The sequence below is a fragment of the Ambystoma mexicanum genome, chromosome 14 (genome assembly GCF_040938575.1).
Source record: "Ambystoma mexicanum isolate Mex_15411 chromosome 14, UKY_AmexF1_1, whole genome shotgun sequence".
Classification (NCBI taxonomy): domain Eukaryota; kingdom Metazoa; phylum Chordata; class Amphibia; order Caudata; family Ambystomatidae; genus Ambystoma; species Ambystoma mexicanum.
In genome coordinates, this window is record NC_090940.1 from 186398174 (window position 1) to 186416426 (window position 18253).

The 18253-nt window shown below is 42.8% G+C and overlaps 1 protein-coding gene across 1 annotated transcript in view; it reads right to left on the bottom strand.

Moving 5' to 3' along the window:
* The window catches only part of LOC138527595 (potassium channel subfamily K member 16-like), a 229633-nt gene that overhangs the window by 34998 nt on the left and 176382 nt on the right, over positions 1-18253 (bottom strand). Inside the window, exon 4 of the mRNA XM_069638888.1 lies at positions 11161-11329. Within this exon, the coding sequence (XP_069494989.1) occupies positions 11161-11329 (169 nt within the window). The remainder of the gene's footprint in view (positions 1-11160; positions 11330-18253) is intronic.

Here is an 18253-nt window from a genome sequence, read left to right on the forward strand (position 1 = left end):
AACATACCAATGTATGCGGGACGCGTGTTAACCTCCAGTTTATCATGTATCCCGCCAGCCATGCTTGTGGAACCAAACGATTCCCATCAATTTATTGTAATCAAGCCACATCATGCATGGCCCTATTTGACATAGGGGGCCCTATTGGTATTGGTATTGCACGGAGGGACATAGTGTGGAGATCCATGCTTTGCTCACACTATTAGCCAGCATGCACTTCTCTATTGTGATTGGTGATCATCTGCACAAAATACAGTGGGGTGGGATGACAAGCCCCTTCTTGACTTCCTTTGACTTTGATGAGTGTCTTGTAGGAGAGGGTTCAGCCCCTTGAATGCACGCAACGCTGCAGGGGTACTCAAGATCCCTCTCACAGGCCAAACCTGGGTATTTCTGAACAGTTTACCCATGCCTGCACCAGCAAACTAGTAGGTGTGGCTCCAGAAGGTCCATTTGATCCCCTTATCACGTCCTCCATATTGTGCCCACCATGGAGAGGTCATAATGTATATCAGCCCTCTTTACAATTACCCCTGGCATGGTGTATATTCTATGATTGCAAATGCAAAGGACGAGGTGGGGAAACCCGCATTTACATCATGCTATGGTCACCCGTTACTGGCCATACTGCTGCTTCAAGCTCCTAATTAAAGTGCTCCTGAAGAGATACTGGGGGCAAAGCTAGTTCCCTCTGCAAATGACTCACAATTATAATCTTGACACAAGCATAACATGTGTTCTGCCCGAGACCTCATCCCAAAAGTGCCTCAACTTGTCATGGAACCTGGACATGTGTTCAACGGAGCATCTCCACCATGTATCCGAGGATGCAAATCGCCTCCGACATCTCCTCGACGGTGTCCAGTAGAGCATTACTGGAGAGGGCTACATTGTCCATTTTATCTTTATGTCTCTTGCACACAGTTGTATGTTCTTTAGAGTGTTTATCCATTTCTACCACCTCGCCAGCACGTCATGTCTAACTTGGTATAGCATTTCATGAACAGCGACTCCCAGATCCGTCGTCCAGCACATTGGACTAACAATAACCATAAATGTTTATTGTGTTCAAGAAGAGAGATCATTGGGCACCCACCACATCATCAAACCCCTCAAACCATGTTTCGCTCCTTCTCATATGCCATATTTAGCATGCACTTCCTTGGTTCTGTTCCTGGTATAAATTTGCTCTACTGCTCCGTTTAGCTCCAGGTGGTCCCACCCAAGCCAAGCTTTAGTTCTGTGGCTCAGCCTGACAAAGCGTTGCCTATCAGAGGCACATAGGGTGGTTTGAATGGGGTAGTCTTCACTTATGGAGTGCAAGACCAAACCAAAGAGGTGATACCTGGATGGTTTAGAATTAGTCTTAACCACTGGCATCGTTGGGCAACCCCCAGACTGTCATTCTCCACTTGCCAAGCCATTCAAGAAAGGTGAAAGGCCATATGAAAATGTATGCTTGGTCCCACGCCTAAAAGGGAAGTCCAGCCGAACTGCTTGATCACATCCCTTCTGCACAAGATCACAAGCATCCCCAGCAGGGACGTCAATTTGGGGTAGTCTGGGGTTGCAATTGCGACCCCTGGCAAATCCTGTGTGACCCCCGGTTCGGCCTCTGTGACCCTGGGATCTGCACAGAGAAACCAAAAGTAAAGAGGGCTCTCAGAAATTATTTCCGTTACAGAAACCCATAACGGAAATCATTTCTTTTTGAAGTTAGACTGACTTCAAAAAAGAGCCCTCTGTCCCTTCCCCCCCACAGGACATGGAAGGCTCTGTCTCCCCTGCTCTGTGCATAATATTATAATATGAACCAGAGCTGGTTCCTTGCATGCGTGGAGCATGGGAGAAAGACCTGTCTGCAGAGGAGTTCTTTGGATTTGTTTTTTGTAAATGTGTGTGCGTGTGTGCATGTGTGCATGAAAGGGTGTGTGTATATTGTATATTATGTAATGTGTGGAAGTGAGTGGGTGATGTATGGGTGGCTGGATGTGTGAGTGAATGGTGGATGGGTGCAGTGTAAATGAGCATTTGAATGGTGTGCTTGTCTTCAATACCTAGATTACTTACCTGTAATATTCATTACTCCTAGTCCTACTCTTCCGTGTCCCGGTACTTGCATATGAAGGGCCTTGCCTCATAAGTAAGTACTGGGACGAGGAAAGGGACTTGAAGGTAAAGCTTGACCAAGGGGCTGAGTTTAGCATTGGAGGAGGAGTGTTTGAGGGCTAGAGGACGTGTCAGGATGGTGGTGCTGGTGAGGGTGTGCTATCCCGCAATGGGCATCCATGATAAAGCAGGCATAATATGTGTTATTAGTGTCTAGACATGTATTTTGGTATAGCGAGTCTAGTAATTTCATAATGTGGCATGGCATTTTTACAGGGCATCTATGATAAAGTAAGCATGATAAGTGTTTATTTCCTGTCTAGACTGGCATTTGGGTTCACCCAGTATAGTCCTTCCTTACTGTGGCATGACATTTTTACATGGCATCTCTAATAAACTAAGCATGCTGTCTCTTGGCTTCCCAACACTTGTGGTCTAAATATGTAACCCTACATACAGTCCCCTCTCTTGCACTTACTCGGCACCCGCTGGCTTCACTTACGAGTACACGCACTTGCTACCCGTTGGCTGCACTCTAGTTTCTCATATGTGCCGCACTTCTCCATCCTCCCCCCACCCTCGGCACTTCTCCCCTCCCCTCCCCCTTCCCTGCGCAATCTGAATGACACAAGGCCTAGTAAGATCATGGTCTTGTCCTCCCTTTTTTGTCTCCCCCTCCTTGTCTTGCTGCGTCTAGAAACACTTGTGTACAGGCATGTTATAAATGCTATATCATATCATATCGAGTGTTTATTACTTGTCTAGACATGCATTTGGGTGCAGCCAGTCTAGCCATGTCTTACTGAGTCATGGCATACTTTTCGGGCCATCTATAATGTAGTAAGCATCATAAGTATTATTATGTGCCTACACTAGCATTTTGCTGCTATATTAGCCATTTCTTACTGTGGCTTGACATTTTGTACTGGGCATCTCTGATAAAGCAATAATAAGTGTAATTACCTGGCTAGACTGGCATTTGGGTGCAGCCAGTCCTTACTGTGACATTGTATATTTTCTGGTAAGAATGATAAGTGTTATTATGTGGTTAGATTGGCATTTTGGCGCTGCCAGTCTAGGTATGTGTTACTGTGGCATGGCATTTTTTAATGTGCATCATCAAGGCTACAGCAAACATGATAAGTGTAATTAAATGTCTTACCTGCATTGTGTAGCCAGTTTTGACTTGCTTTCTTATGATGGCATTGCATTTTTAATAGCAAAGTGGTACGATAGCATGCAGGTTGAGCGCTTGCTGTTGTGATCTGTGTGTGACCTGCAGGTCACAGGTTCAAATCCTAGCAATGCCAACTCAGCCTTTCATTCTTCGGAGGTAGATAAAGGAGTACCAAATTTGGTTGGGATGATAATTGTATGTAAATATGAGCTATGTACAGCGTTTGGGTAAAAGCGCTATATAAATAACAAATCATTATCATTAAAGCATTAATGCTCCTGTGCAATGAAAGTGACTTGCATCTATTGGATGTTTGGAAACTGTATTATCGTAGCAACTGTCAATGCAGGAGATCTACTTTTCATATAATGACAATACCCGACATGCAGCTATAAATGGCATAATATGCGGCCCAAATGGTGTATATTAAGAATAAGTTTTGTCGCTTTACCATAAAACTGTTGCTGCAATTATTTAGATCTAGTGTAGTGCCAGCTATACTATATGGTCTAGAAACAGGGGAAGTTGTAGAAAAATGGATCGGATAAAGCTGGACAAATTTGGAGGAAGGTTTTGGCACTTCCGAACTGTGTGCCTGTATCTATATTGCGCTTTGAACTAGGCTTGAATTCAATAAACAGCCTAGTGTATTTGAGGAAGTTGTTGCTATATCGAAAATTACTTGCGAGTACCTCAAATACACTGTATGCCCTGATGAGGAAAATGACAGGGCGTTTTGGGTGGGGGAAGGGGGAGTTGACGAGGGGGGTCTTTTTCTCCTTTCAAAAAAGACTGAGGAAATAATGGCCGATATGAGATCTCCCCATCAGCTCTGTTCGAAAACCCAGGGAAACATTGAGAATATGACTGGATTAATACCTACGAGGAGAGAAGGAAATATAATGGGAAATAAATATTGAGGCTAAAAAAAGGTGCTCTATGCTGAAATATTTGATCCATTGTCCAGATAGTCGTATAGAGAACCTGTGATGAGATTTTGCTTCAACTTGATTCAAACTAGCGAAGTATTATTCATCAGAGCCTATAAATAAAGTGCAGCTTATTGGCACTGTGGAATTGCTACAGAAACCCTAAAACGCCTAATGATTGCATGCACAAAACTGCAGAAGTTTAGGGGGGAATTTTTGACTCCCTTCGTTCATGACCCAAAGTCAATTAATGCGGTAAACCTTTGGTCCTACCTTTTATTAGAACGTCCAAACCCACTTCTGATTAGTGTTATTCAATTCCTAAAAGAAGTGGGGGGAATAAAATAGAGTTTGTCTAAAGCCCATTTGATCTGTTCTGTGGGGGGTAGAGAGGTTTTATGAATACAAATGATGAAATGTGTCTTATGTGTATTTTATCGATGTGGAATGAATGTAGATCTGATGAGATATGTTTTTATGGTTTTATATTGCAAGTGGAATGATGATGATTTTTTAGGATCTTTGTGATTACTACGAACCCCAGAATTCAGACGACTGAAAATGCAGACTTTTTTTTTACCCCCCCTTTACACCATATACATATGTAGGGGGAGACTGCCCGCAGGAACCCATACTACTATTATATTCCATACCCTCCACATATATATGTGGTGGTGTTATACTGAAAATGCAAATACACAGCCTGAATGAGATGAATAGTATGTTGGCCAGAAGCAAATCGCATAAGTGACAAACATTGCAAACCGTGAAACCTGAATGTGACCACTGGGAGTCCATTTTGTAAATGCCGGCCATTTTTCTTCTCTTTGTAACGCTTTGCAAATATATTCTATGCTTCAAATCCACACACGGTGCGAGGCCACAGCTTGAACTCTGAAATGCTAATGTAGACAGGAATGTAGAGCCGTGCAGAAATACATTGTTTTCCTCTCATGGAGGCCTTGAAGCTATGCAACGAGCCGCGCCTACTCAGTAGCTCAGGTGCCGGTTTGTCTTGCAAGTGCCGTTGTAAAAGGCAGTTAAATGTGAACTATATGCAACTAACGGTGCTCCTTCATGGAGGATGGTATTTTTCTCTGCCTCAGGACTATCTCACCCTTAGCCCATGAGCCGCAGCAAACATAACGTTGGTTGGAATGTCCCCCTGCTGAGAATATGATATCCTCCCCTGCGCCAGTGCCCCGTGTTCCCCATAACAGAAAACTGGTTCTGCAGCCTCTGCTAGAATACTAATGTTTAGACTGAATGAAGACTTGTCATAACTGTCAATTACTGAACCCTAGCTTGTTCGTCATGTATAAGGGCTGGCCGAATGGTATTGTAAAGGATGATGTATTATGTATATATATATGACTGCTTTAGCGCTGCTCGCTCTCTCTCTCTTCTCACGGTGTCTGGGAACACATGTCGTGAGGCGCTGAGACCCGGTCGGCCAGCTGAGATACTTTGACTAATAAACCAGACCTGTTTGGAATTCGAGCCTCACGACTGGCGTGTCATTTAGTATATGGTTATTGTGCCTTTATTCCATATATGGACTAACAGTGTAGGTGAGGTCAAAAGAAAAGTTGGCATTTCGTGAGTCGGAATTCTGAAGGCGACATTTTGGGCCATTACCGATTTTTTCTTCACATGTTTGAAATAAACGACCGAACGCAGCAATCTAGACGCAGCGGCTGACAGGAAGGACAACCAGGAGGCTACTGAAGAACTCACCAACATACTAGCATGGACCATGAATAGGAACCCCGATTTGCAACAGGAATCTGACTAGAGAGAAAACATAGAAGATACTCCATATCAGGATCCATCTTCCATAATTGATCCATGACAAATGAAATATTAGGGAGACACAGACAAACACAGGGCCCAAGAACATACCCAGCACGCCCGTTGGAAACCCAAAGATTTCCTCCAGACACCCATGAAATGGAGAACTGAAAAGAAATCAGATATCTTATGTAGAATGCAGTATTGCACCACCTGTCCTTAAGAAAGCGGCCAATGATCAGAACCGCTGAAACCGGTTGACTGTTAGCAAGTAGTTTTGGGCTGATGACCCGTATTCCGATACCCGTCATACTTCGATGAAAGGGCTTGATTAAAAAAGCATCACAAGTGAGCCAATCTAACTGAAAAACACACCAACTGTTAGATGGATTTTTACTTGCATTTTTAAACATTTGACGACCAGCAGGTCGAGTAGTTACTAGTGATAAGACACACATATTGGAGGCGTTTTTTTTTAAAGAAGAAAACCGACCACAAATAAGTGCGCAGTTGACTTTTTTAAGCATAGGAAAGTAGTGAGCGAGGAAAGGGAGAGGACTTCTACACTCCATTTGTAGGCGTCTCACCAGCGAACACCAGGGCTGATGAGACAACTCCAAACGTAGAAATCAACACAGGGCAAACTAGTCATTTATAGGGACTTAGATGTAGGTATAACTTTTGTAACTAAATACTTCTGTCTATATTGTGTTAAATACTCAAATAAATGACGTACAATTAAAACAAAAGGCATAATATGGAAGTAACTGGCCACACAATGCTGAAGTGTCAAATATATGGCAGTGCCTCTGCCTATTTTTTTCTTGTGTTTATAGTTTATTGAAAACAACACATTTTTAATAATATACTTCACAACTCTTAGCTCATTACAAATGGCAATAAATTACTTCAGGCATAACATTTTAAAACCAACATTACAGCTATTAATTCATTAAACATAATACAATATAATATCATATACTAAATACTTATCAGTGCTTTCGTTTCTAACCCCCAAGATTACATTTTCCACCTCTCAGACACTTTTACAATTACTCCCTTCCCAACTTCATTATGGTGGACTAATCAAGAAAATCATTTCTCCCCAACCGTATGTGTATCACTGTTAAAATATTCACGAAAGCAATGGTTATTGAGATAGAGTATCCATACAAGAGCCTAGCCCACTTGACTTCACTGTTTAAATCCTTTAAACTCCTTGTGAACTTTCCCATCCATATTTTGCTCAGCCCGATTGCTGCGCTCCAGCCAATGCTTTAGCATTTCTGCTTCCCCTGACTTTTTACAGAGCCAACAATTTCTTTCTTTCCAAGGGATCCTTCCTATGGGACCCCACCTTTGTAGGGAGCCTAGTAAGTTAAGACGAAAGCGCATATAAATGTAGGCTATTTCGGTCCTGGAAATCTCATCACGGAGGACTGTGTCTCCTTATATGTCCTCAGGTGTGTGGTTAGCTCCCTTTGTAGTTCATACAATGACATTCTCAGTATATCTTTCCCCCATTTTACAATTTTCATTTTGTTGTACATCTTCACCGGGCTTTGCATCAATGTAAGCTTGTCCAAGTCTATTTCAGCAAGAATCTGGTCACAGCACTCCCCGCTCAATGCTTTGTCATAATTATTGCTTAAAGATATATTCAAATCTTCAAATAGCGAACCTGATGGTTGGACCAATATTGCCCCGGCCTATGTTCTACAATTGGGTCTAACCCTAACCCCATCCAAGGCATATCAAGGCAGCACCTTTGTTAAAATGTGGTGGGTTTCTAAAATATCCTTGTCTGCTTCAGTAAGTATTTGGTATTTTAAAATGTTTACGTACTTTACTACCGTAAGTCATGTTCGGTAATGTCACTAGAGTTAAAGAGGAACTGATGCCATCTGGGTCAAAGGTCACGTAACATCACTGCCTGTCATGTGATCTGGTCTGTGATATCACTTTTACTACCCTTGGCATTTTGGTGAATCAATGTCCCTGATCCCCGGACATGTTTCTGTCTCATTTGTTTTGCTTATGGAGTGTAAGGACATTCCTTTCTCACTTGTGAGACATAAGATGGTAACAGCTGGCGGTGAGAGCTTTTTTGGAGTAGAAAATCTTTAGCCGGCTCACCCGTTCCATAAGGCTCATCTCCAGTTTTGTCTGTTTGTGTGTTGTGAGGTTCTAGGAGTAAGAGACGGACACAAGGGGGGCATGTTGATTGATAAAGACTTTATAATAAAAGTAAAATGGGGGAGTTGGAGGAAAACCTAACTAGCCCTATCTCTAAGAGGGGTTTCCCTGCCTCAACAAAACTAACTAATGAAGCAGTCTGTCTCAGAATGTTCAAAGTAAAGTTCTCCATCCTATGTCCAAACCCTACACTGTCTCTCACAAGCTAAACTAAGTACAATGTGCAAGGGGAAAACGTTCCCCCAGTATGGGTTCCATCCAGACCCCTTCCCTTGTATGTTTCCACAAATCTCACTCTCCTTCCCAGGTCTATGGGTGTTAGGGTTTAAATAGGCAAAGTTTGTATTTTCTGTATTTCGCTGTTTAATGTTCCAAAATGTGTTCCAGACCCCTTCACATGGTTCCCATGTCTCTTGCCCCTCGCCACTTGCTCCCTCTTTGTCCCCCCAACCTTACTATCAGCCAACCTGTTACCTGTAGGGTCTGGGACATCCCTCTGGTTGCACCCAGGTCTCCCGGGACGTTTGGGAGCTTCCTGGGCTTTCCTGCATCCTCGCTGGGCTGCCCTGTGCTTCTTGTGCTGCCCACCGTCCATCTCCCTCCACTCTCCCGGCTCAATTCTTCAGCAGGTGGTATCTTGGGCTTTCTGGCATCCTTGCCGACTTCCCCGTATTCTTCTACTACACAGCGTCTGTCTGCCTGCACTCTTGCAGCTCAACTCTGCAGCAGGCGGCTTCCTGGGCTTTGCTGCACCCTCACCGGACTTCCCTGTGCTTCTACTACCCAGCGTCTGTCTCTCTGCACTCTCGCGACTCTGCTACGCAGTAGGTTGCTTGCCACTGTTTAGGTCTGCTTCCCGGTTGGCAAGCCTTCTCCAAGTGCTGTTCTTTGTGGGACGAGCTGTTCTCCCCTCTCTGGCCAGTTTCTGCGTACCTGCAGCCTCTCGTGGTCCATGCCCTTTTGTATTCGTAATCCCATTTGTCTCTGTATGTCTGTCCTTGTAGGCCTTGTATGACTTCTTTAGTTTTCGTAACCTTTAGCACAAAACAAAAGAAATGTAATACAAAGGTGTTCCCTTTGTATTCCAGTTGGTTTGTGAAACTTAAATAAATCCTGTGTGTGAGCCAAAGACTCCTTCCTGTGATTTAGTCACCTTCCTGTGTGTGTTCGAGAACCCTCTGTGGATCAGTTTCTTTGCCCTGGTCAGTCGCTTATTTGTGTTGTTTTTGTCTACCAGTATTATTCCTTCTTAAGGAAGACATTTAAATCATGAAACTGGGCAAGGAGTTGTATTTGGGGAGTGGGAGCTGGTGGAGAAAGACAAGGTAGACTTCTAGAGTTACAAGGATGTTAATTACCAGGTGGAGGTCTTGGATGAGAATGGCGTGCCTTTTGTGAGTCCTATATGTGCTAGATGTCCACAGCCACAGGAAGTGGTACCTGAGGCGGGAGTGTCATTGGGGGACGCCGCAGGAAGAAGACAGGAGTCAAGGATGAATATGAATGGTTTGCCATTGCCATGGGGGCAGGAGCGGTAGGAGGCACGGCTGTTGATGGAGGGTTTGCCACAGCCACAAGCGAAGGCAGAGGAGGAGTAGCCAGCAGAGAGGAGGTGCAGGCAGCAGTGATTTTGGAGGGGAAAATCAGGGAGTCAGTCTGTCAAAGATGGAGTAAGGAACTGGTGAGGCGTCTGTGGTGGGCAGGGGCAGCCCTAGCTACCAGAATGCCATAGGACATTGCAGATGGGGTTGCACCCCAATCTTCTCTGGGCAATGACTTAATCATCTTTGCCATTGAAGAGGAAAGTCAGCAGGGAGCAGGTGCAAGAGAGATGTTGGTCTGCTCAGGGATGGATGAGAAGAGGGTGCAGGTGGTTCCTGGAGACGGAAAAGCAATAAGTGAACAATGCCTTCAGCTGTGTTTCTCTGTTTGGTGATGGAACGCCTTGATGACATACCAAGGAACCACGCAGATGGTACCACTCTCCGGTATAAGAACCTTTAACATACCATAGCATAACAACCAATAGCCTGATCATTTACTGCACAAAGTACTTTATCCCAAATATGACATTCTGGAACTGTCATCTCTTATCACAGATGAGTTGCATTGTCACGATGTCTGTAGCTCTCTCAGTAGAATTCCAGCTGTCACTAAAACGCCTAATTAAAGCTGACTAGCTTTTTAGTTCCTCCCTTTTAATCTAATTTTCTTAGTCGATTCACAGCCATTGTTTGATAAATTAGACGTGATTATTGGTATATTTATTTACTGTACTGTTGGAGTTTAGAACAGGAGAGCAGGCATCTACATGTGTGACACCACTTGTTCTAAATCACCATACCATCTTTTGAAGTCTTTTTGGTTAAAGTTCTTAAACTATTTTTCTGCTGCCCACTACAAGCTTCATATCAATATGCTTTCCAACCAAGCAGATTTTACAAATAGTTCACATGTTTAGAAATGGACTATCTCTTGCATCATGGCAGAAAGAGGGCAGTATGACATGGGTAATGGTGGGAATACATATTGTGAAGAACAAAATACCCTCTGCCATAGGTGAAAAGGATACTGCCAGTCACCAAGGCATTCTCTGGCCTAACAAAGAAACTCTGCCTTCTGTCTTGTTCTTCTAATCGATCACAAAGCTCCTTGGTGACATGCTGTATCATTGTAATGCACAATAGAGAGTACGTTATCTCATATATAATCTACAGTTGGGGTGCATTATTTTGTATATATAATCCAAACCATCGACTCCTCGTGTGTGTTTCAGCCGATTGCTGTTGTTCCGTATTATGGTATACTGGAATTATTAGCATAGGTCAAACCTCTAAAAAAATGAGCCTGTCAGGCCCCTGGTCCATGGATCATCCTGTGCTGTAGAAAAGCCAATCCTGCACCTAATAATAGAATAGCAGAGTAAATACAATGAATTATTGATGGCTTGAGGCTTACCTACTACATAATCTCCAAAGCCAATGGTGCTGAGGGAAATGAAGGCATAATAAAACCCTTCTCTATAGTTCCAGCCCTCCATGTCCGAGAAAGCGAAGGGGGGCATACACAGAAAAGCGATTATTCCAGTCACCAAGAAAAACATGATGGTCAGAAACTTCACCTTTTTCTAGAAAAAAAAGAAGAGATAGTTAATACAATTTCCAGTTTAATATCCTGGGTCAACAAGGACACCACAAATGGCCCAATTTGAAAGAAATGGTATAAATGAGTGTTTCCAGATGATGCTCAATATGTCTAGAAATAGGTGGGGGTCCTTTTCAAGGACCCAGATCATTAATAACATGCACAAAAACATGCATGCAATTATAAGCATGTTATTTATTATTCAGGTTCTTTTGTATTTTGTATTTATTTGTATTTTATTAGGTTTTATATATCGCTTTTTACCAAAGCGCTTCACAGAGAAACAGGCGACAGTACATTAAAATCAGCAAAGCAATTGTGTTCGAAATCAGCCAATAGCAATCAAACAGGAGACTGAAGTAGATGACATTTTAAGGAGGAGAGAAACAGAGAATAAGAGGTTATAAATCAGAGGGATAGTGGAAGAAGGTTCCAGTGGAGAGGGGCAGGTAGTTGAAAAAAATTTAAAAAACGAGATTGTGCACAGGGGGCACATGGAACAGTGAGTAAAAAAAGTCCAGCAGAACGGAGAGGACGAGAAGGGGAGTAACATGAAAGAAGAGAAGCAAGGTAATCAGAGGCAAGACCATATAAAGATTTGAATACTAAACAGGGAAAGTAGAATTTCAGCTGAGAGTGAAAGGAGAGCCATCCAAGAGAGTCAAGAGAAGTGGAGATGGAGTCACGAAAGGATAATGAACAAAGCGAGCGAATGAAGGAATGATAAATTGATTTGAGTAGGGCTAGGCGAGAGCGAGGAAGGCCAAAGAGTAGAACAGCGCAGTAGAAGAGTCGAGAAAAGATTAGAGAAGAAACCAAGAGCTTGGTAGCATGAAAAGTGAGAAAGGGACGAATTTTGCAAATATTAAAAAGATGATAACGGCAAACACGAGAGGTAAGTGAAATATGATGGCTAAAGGAGAAGTTGGAGTCAAGATAGAGACCGTGGTTATGGGCAGTAGGAGAGATCAGCAGAGTTGTGGGGGAAAGAATAGAAGGAAGAGGAGGAGGAGGTGTAAGAGTAGTAGCAGGAAAGAAAAGTACTTCCATCTTTCTGGCGTATAAGGTGAGAAAGAGAGAAGTCATCCATGACTTAATGGCAGTAAGACAGGAAGAGAGAGTGGCGTGAATGTTAGGTGTATAAAGATAAAAGGAAAGGACCAAGCACAGACCCTTGTGGAACTCTGTGGTCGAGAGGAAGAGGAGGAGAAATATTGCCGCCCTAAGATACGGCAAATGCGGTTGGATAGATAAGAGGAGAAGCAGGATAGGACAGAACCATGAAAACCAAATGAGGAAAGAGACTAAAGTAGCAAGGAATGGTCCACTGTGTCAAAAGCAGCAGAGAGGTCAAGAAGAATAAGTACAGAAGAGTGTTTCGAGTAGCGAGCAGTAAGAAGAGAGTAAAGTACTGAGGTCAAGGCGATTTCTGTGGAGTGATGTGGGCGAAACCCAGAATGAGTAGGAGGAAGAAGAGATAAATCAGAAACAAAGGAGGAAATGTGGGAGTAAACAATACGTTCCAAGAGCTTAGATAGAAAAGGTAGGAGAGAGATGGGATGGAAATTGGAGGCAAGAGAAGAATTTGCTGTGGGTTTTTTTAAGAATAGGTATAATGATAGCATGTTTGAAAGCTGATGGAAAAGTTGAGTTGACAAGACAAATATTGAAGAAAGAGGTGAAAAAAGGTACCAGAAGTGGGTAGACTTTAGGAATAAGTAGTGAGGGAAGAGGATCGCTAGGGGCAGCAGTAGGTTGAGTTCTAGCGAGAAGAAGGGCTATGTCGGAATCAGATACAAGAGTGAACTTAGAGACAGTAGTAGAGGATAAAGAAGAAGGGTTAAATGAAGGAGATGACAAGATATCCTGGTGCAGACTGTGAACCTTAGAGGAGAAGGAGTTTGCAAGATCTGAAGCAGTTAGAGATGATATAATGGAAGGATCGGGTGTAGGAGGAGAAAGTAGATGAGTCAAAGTTTGAAAAATATGGCGGGATGAGTGGATTGGCTGTTAAGAATGTCAGAATAGTAGTTGTGCTTTGCAGGTTTGAGGCAGTTGTCATAAAAGGTGTGGTATGAGAAGTAGGTAGACTGGTCTGAGAACGATCTTTGTGCCAGCGCCTTTCAAGGAGATGGCGCATAGATATGAGATGTAGGGAAAGCCAAGGTTGAGCAGGTTTACAAGTATGATGAAAGGAGGAAAGAGGGTAAAGTTGGTCCAGACTAGAGGCACGAGAAGAAGAGAGGGTGGACGTGGCTTCGACAGCAGTAGGAGTGGAGAAATGAGTTAGAGAAGGAAGTGAGTTGATGCAAGTGTCATAGAATAGTGTAGAATTAAAATTGCGTAAGTCATGTCTGAGGAAAGTATTTGCCGAAGGGGAAGGCGGGGTTACAGAAACCAAAGGGAAAAGAGAGACGGAGAGCAGAAAATGTTCTGAGAAGTAGGGAGAGTAGAAACAAGGGATGAGGTGAATGATGAGACAAAGGTCAGATCAAGGTTAGAACCAGAAGAGTGAGTTGGAGGAATCGAAAGTGGAGAAAGTAGGTATGAGTCTAATATAGAGCGAAGGGGTCATGCTGTATGGTCAGAGGTGAGGTGGAGATTGAAGTCTCCGAGCAAAACGAGAGGAGTGGTAGTAGGAGAGATATGACTAAGAAGAATATCAATATCCTCACAGTGGGACCCAATTGGGCCAGGGGGACGATAGATGATCAGAAATGGGATAGCATGAGGGATGGTAAATGATTTAAACATGTATTCGAACAATGAATAGGTAGGTAAAGGTAGAGAGAAAGGGACAGATAGACATTTAGGATGGAACAGCAAACCAATGCCGCCACCGCGTCCAGAAGGACGGGGGACATGAGAGAAAGATGAGAGGGAAGAGGTGAGAGATGTTGCAACAGTTGAGTTGTTTGGGAGAATCTGTGTTTCAGCGAGGCAAAGGAAATGAAGATTAGAGCGAAGAAATAGGTCCAGAACCTCTTTTCAATGTTTTGTGTGACATAATGGGGGCAAGGAACAGAATTCCTGATTTTGCCACCCCATCATCTCTGCCATACAAAACTGAATGCCTTTCCACCAGTATCTGACTTATTTAAATTTATTTTTTAAACTACCGTTTAAATCACAAGGATCAAACTTTTGTTTAAAATGTCTTCCTAACAAAGGATAGCCTATGTGACCCAATAACCAAACAGTATCTGACTTATGTGGAAGGAAATTGATTGGATTCTAAGGGAATTCGCCAGAAGCTGACAGATTACCTAGGAATACAGCTAAATGCCCTGGACTGTGCACCTACATGCAGGAGGCATTTACGATTAATTTCGCAAAAAGGATATCAAGTGACACGTAAACCAGAGTCCACCAGGATTTACGTGTCACTTCTGCACCCTTGTACGAAATGGTTCATAATTCCACAAAGAGGCCTTCGGACATGCTACAGATACCTTTCTCACCATGAAATTTGCATGAACTTGCAGTATAAAGCACCAGGCCGGATTTCAGGTTTTTCTTTACTTCCCACGGAAATACCACCAAAAATGTTTACAGTTGCAGCCATTCAGTATGACCGATTACGCAGGGCGTGAATGCGTGGTTCCTCCCCATTCATGGCGTCATAGAACCTCATGGGAGATGGAAAATAATCTTTGCCAGGGGTCATTTTGCCTGCAGTAATCCCGTTTTTATTTATTGGTAAAGCCAGATCTAGAGGAATCCCCGCCTCCTTATAAGTAAACTTATAATTTGGTAGTGAGGAAAAGTGGAAAGTGCCAGCAAAGTGCCAACAGCAGAACTACCACCACTTTACTGCCACATTATACTGCACCGACAAATTTGGAATGGGCCCCATAGTATTTTTACCTCAAGCTGTGACATAAAAACAAAGGCACTGTAAATAATTGCACTTTACAGTTCATGACGGCTCCTTTTTCAATATGCATCATTTAGAAAAGCGGTCAGTATGTATCCCCAGCAGATCACTGCTTCAAAACCTAACTTTAAATCATAAACCATTAGTTGCCACAAGAACTACAATTCTTGCCTAGAAAGGAGTGATTTGCATATCACAAATGGGCTATGCTGGTTACCACCTGATGAATACCCCTACATGTCTTCGAAAGATAGTATATCATCCCACCTTAGCATATTAGTTTTAGCTAGTCCAACAAAAAGGATCAAAACTTGGATTATTGTGATAGCTCACAAATAAAAAAGTTAACTGCTGTCTACTGGACTGGGTCCATTTCAACAAAATGTTAAGGACAGCAGAGGTGGCATAACTAGTCCTTCTGGAAGCAGTTTAAGGAGAACTCACAGCAATCAAGTTTAAGGCGGTTCGAGGTCTCCTTTTACGTTTCCTTCAGGCAGGGCCTCTATGGGGAAGTTGTCATTTTCTGTAAGACCCTAAAACTTGCTACACACCCTTGTACAGGCCTTACAGCTCTAGATTGGTTTTACAGTGTGTAACCAATAGCACCGGAAATAGAAAAAATAGTTTTCTATTTTTAGTGCAACTCCTGAAGGTAGCATTGTGGGGGCTTGGGGTTGAAGGCAGAGGGCGGGGGGCGGATGGAGGGGGGGGATCAGGAAGCTGTATGGTGCTGCAGGGCAATGAGGGGATGGAGAGTGTATGTAAGTGTGTCTGCCCGTCTGCCCCCTAAGTGTAATATATATATTCTAGTCTATTTGTGGCTCACATGGTGCCTCGTTGGGGCATCAATAGATATAGGAGGCTATTTCATCCCCCGCTTACACGAAAGGGACTCAAATAAAAGGAGCGGAGACTGTTAACATCTGAGGAAGTACTAATGTGTGACTATTGACCCTGATAAAAACTAAGGAGTAGATAAAACAATGCACTATAAAAACAACAAATATTGGAAATGTATAGGCCTGCAGTTTCACAAGTCTATATGATCTTAAAGGTCTGCTGTACTGTATCACCTATAAAGCATCGATGACACAAATAGGTTCGGGATGCAATGACTCTTCTAGTTTGGCCTTCAGAATCAACGATGTACTCCTCAGACGAGAGACACATTCTGCATCATTACACGTTTGGCGGTAATTTGGCACTGAATCTGCAGAATTACTGCCAGAATTGGTTACTGTTACTGCCGCTATGTCCTCTGGACTTACCACAGGATTCTGATTCGTGGTACGGCGGCGTTAGTCCCTGTTTTGGGGCCCCTAGTAGTATATTGGGGATTTTGGCAGATTTTCCCGCAAGCAGCATTTCCAGAACAGTAAATCTTCCTTTTTGGCATTAAAGTCCAAACTCGTAGTTCGGCAGCGTGGTAAATTCAGCAGTAATTCTGTTACTGCCAGAAAAGTGATGATACTTTTTTACTGCACTGCTAAATTTGCAATGAGGCCCATTGACATCTTCATTCACACAATCTTCAATTTCTGATGTGAAAATCAAAGAAAGATGTGGATGTCCATTGTGACCCACGTGATATTTTATTTAGGACAACAAAAAAGCTTCTCTATCCTTGTTTCTATTGAAAGGCGGTGCATGGCACAAAGGGGAGGTCAGGGAGCTTCTGACACCTAAAGTGTTAACTACCCAACCTTAGGTGAGTAGGTATCCCCTGAGGATGGTATTATATCCACAAACTGCATGTGAGACAACTGTAGTGAGTGTCTTGCTACAGTAAGTGGCAGGCCCAGTAAAATCTTCAGAGGGGCGTTATCCAGGCTCCAGACTTTATAAAATGAAAGAAAAGAAAATCATTTCAGGTAAAAAAAAGATGGGAAAGTGGAAAGGGAAAAGTAGGGTCTCCTACTGAAACAGATGTCATGGGGACATGAACAAACAAACTGCTGCAACCAATTCAAAAAGGCAAGATGGAAGTTCCTAACAAAGAAACAACTGCACCATACACACATACTCAACTGTTAAGAAAATGTAAAAGACTGAGATTTGCATTTGACATTTGATCATACAACCAAGCTTTCCTGTTGGTGAATGGAAAGAAGGATGCATTGGGTGATTATTTATTGATGATTGGTCTCGAATATTTGAAGATTGTGCTATTGTCTGATTTTAGTAAGTGGGTTTTAGAGAAAATGACAGCGATTTTTATATATTAATGCAATTATGGATTGAATATAATTGAAAAACATTTTAATAAAACCATATGGAATATTTGTTGTTTTTTGATGTTTAATGTATTTTATGTATTTGTAAAGTTCTTTCAACTAAACAAATAAATAACTAATAAAACCCAATATGCAGAATAATCACAAAGACCCATCAAATCAACTGATTCCCGAAGAGTTTTAAAGGGATCTGCCAGGGAACATCACTTACAAAACAGGGAGAATATGTGAGGGATGAGTGGAACAAATACTTCCCGAGTGGCTGTGGTGATGCAAATGTTAACCAGCACTCGCATCAAAGCCCCACCCCCACAAAAATATAAGGTGAAGAGGGTCACATTTGAAACCAAGCTCTAAACACTCCTGGAAATGCAACTGCCTTAAATAATTAGTTAGCTTAAATGACATTAGTGTAGGAACTAAAACTAGTTTGTTCACAGCACAAATAGTGCGTTAACACCAACATAGGGATGAGATAGGCTCCAGCATACACAGGAAGGGACTGACTGCACTAGCAGGGTAGATCAAACTGCAGGAAGGTTAGATGCTGCATACCCATAGGGAGGCAATCCAACGTATTGCAGCCGTGCATCAGGACCCAATAAGACAAAGAAGTAAATGTGTCAGCACCGCCTTGAACTTAACTCCCTCCTATCTGACCACACCGTGACCACAACAACCAGCCTACCCACTCTAGTGGGAACTCTCTTGATCTTGTCTTTCTCTCTACTTCGCTCTCCTCCTTTGACCTCTCTATTAACCACTCTCCCTCTGGCCACTCCATTGTTTACTTTAA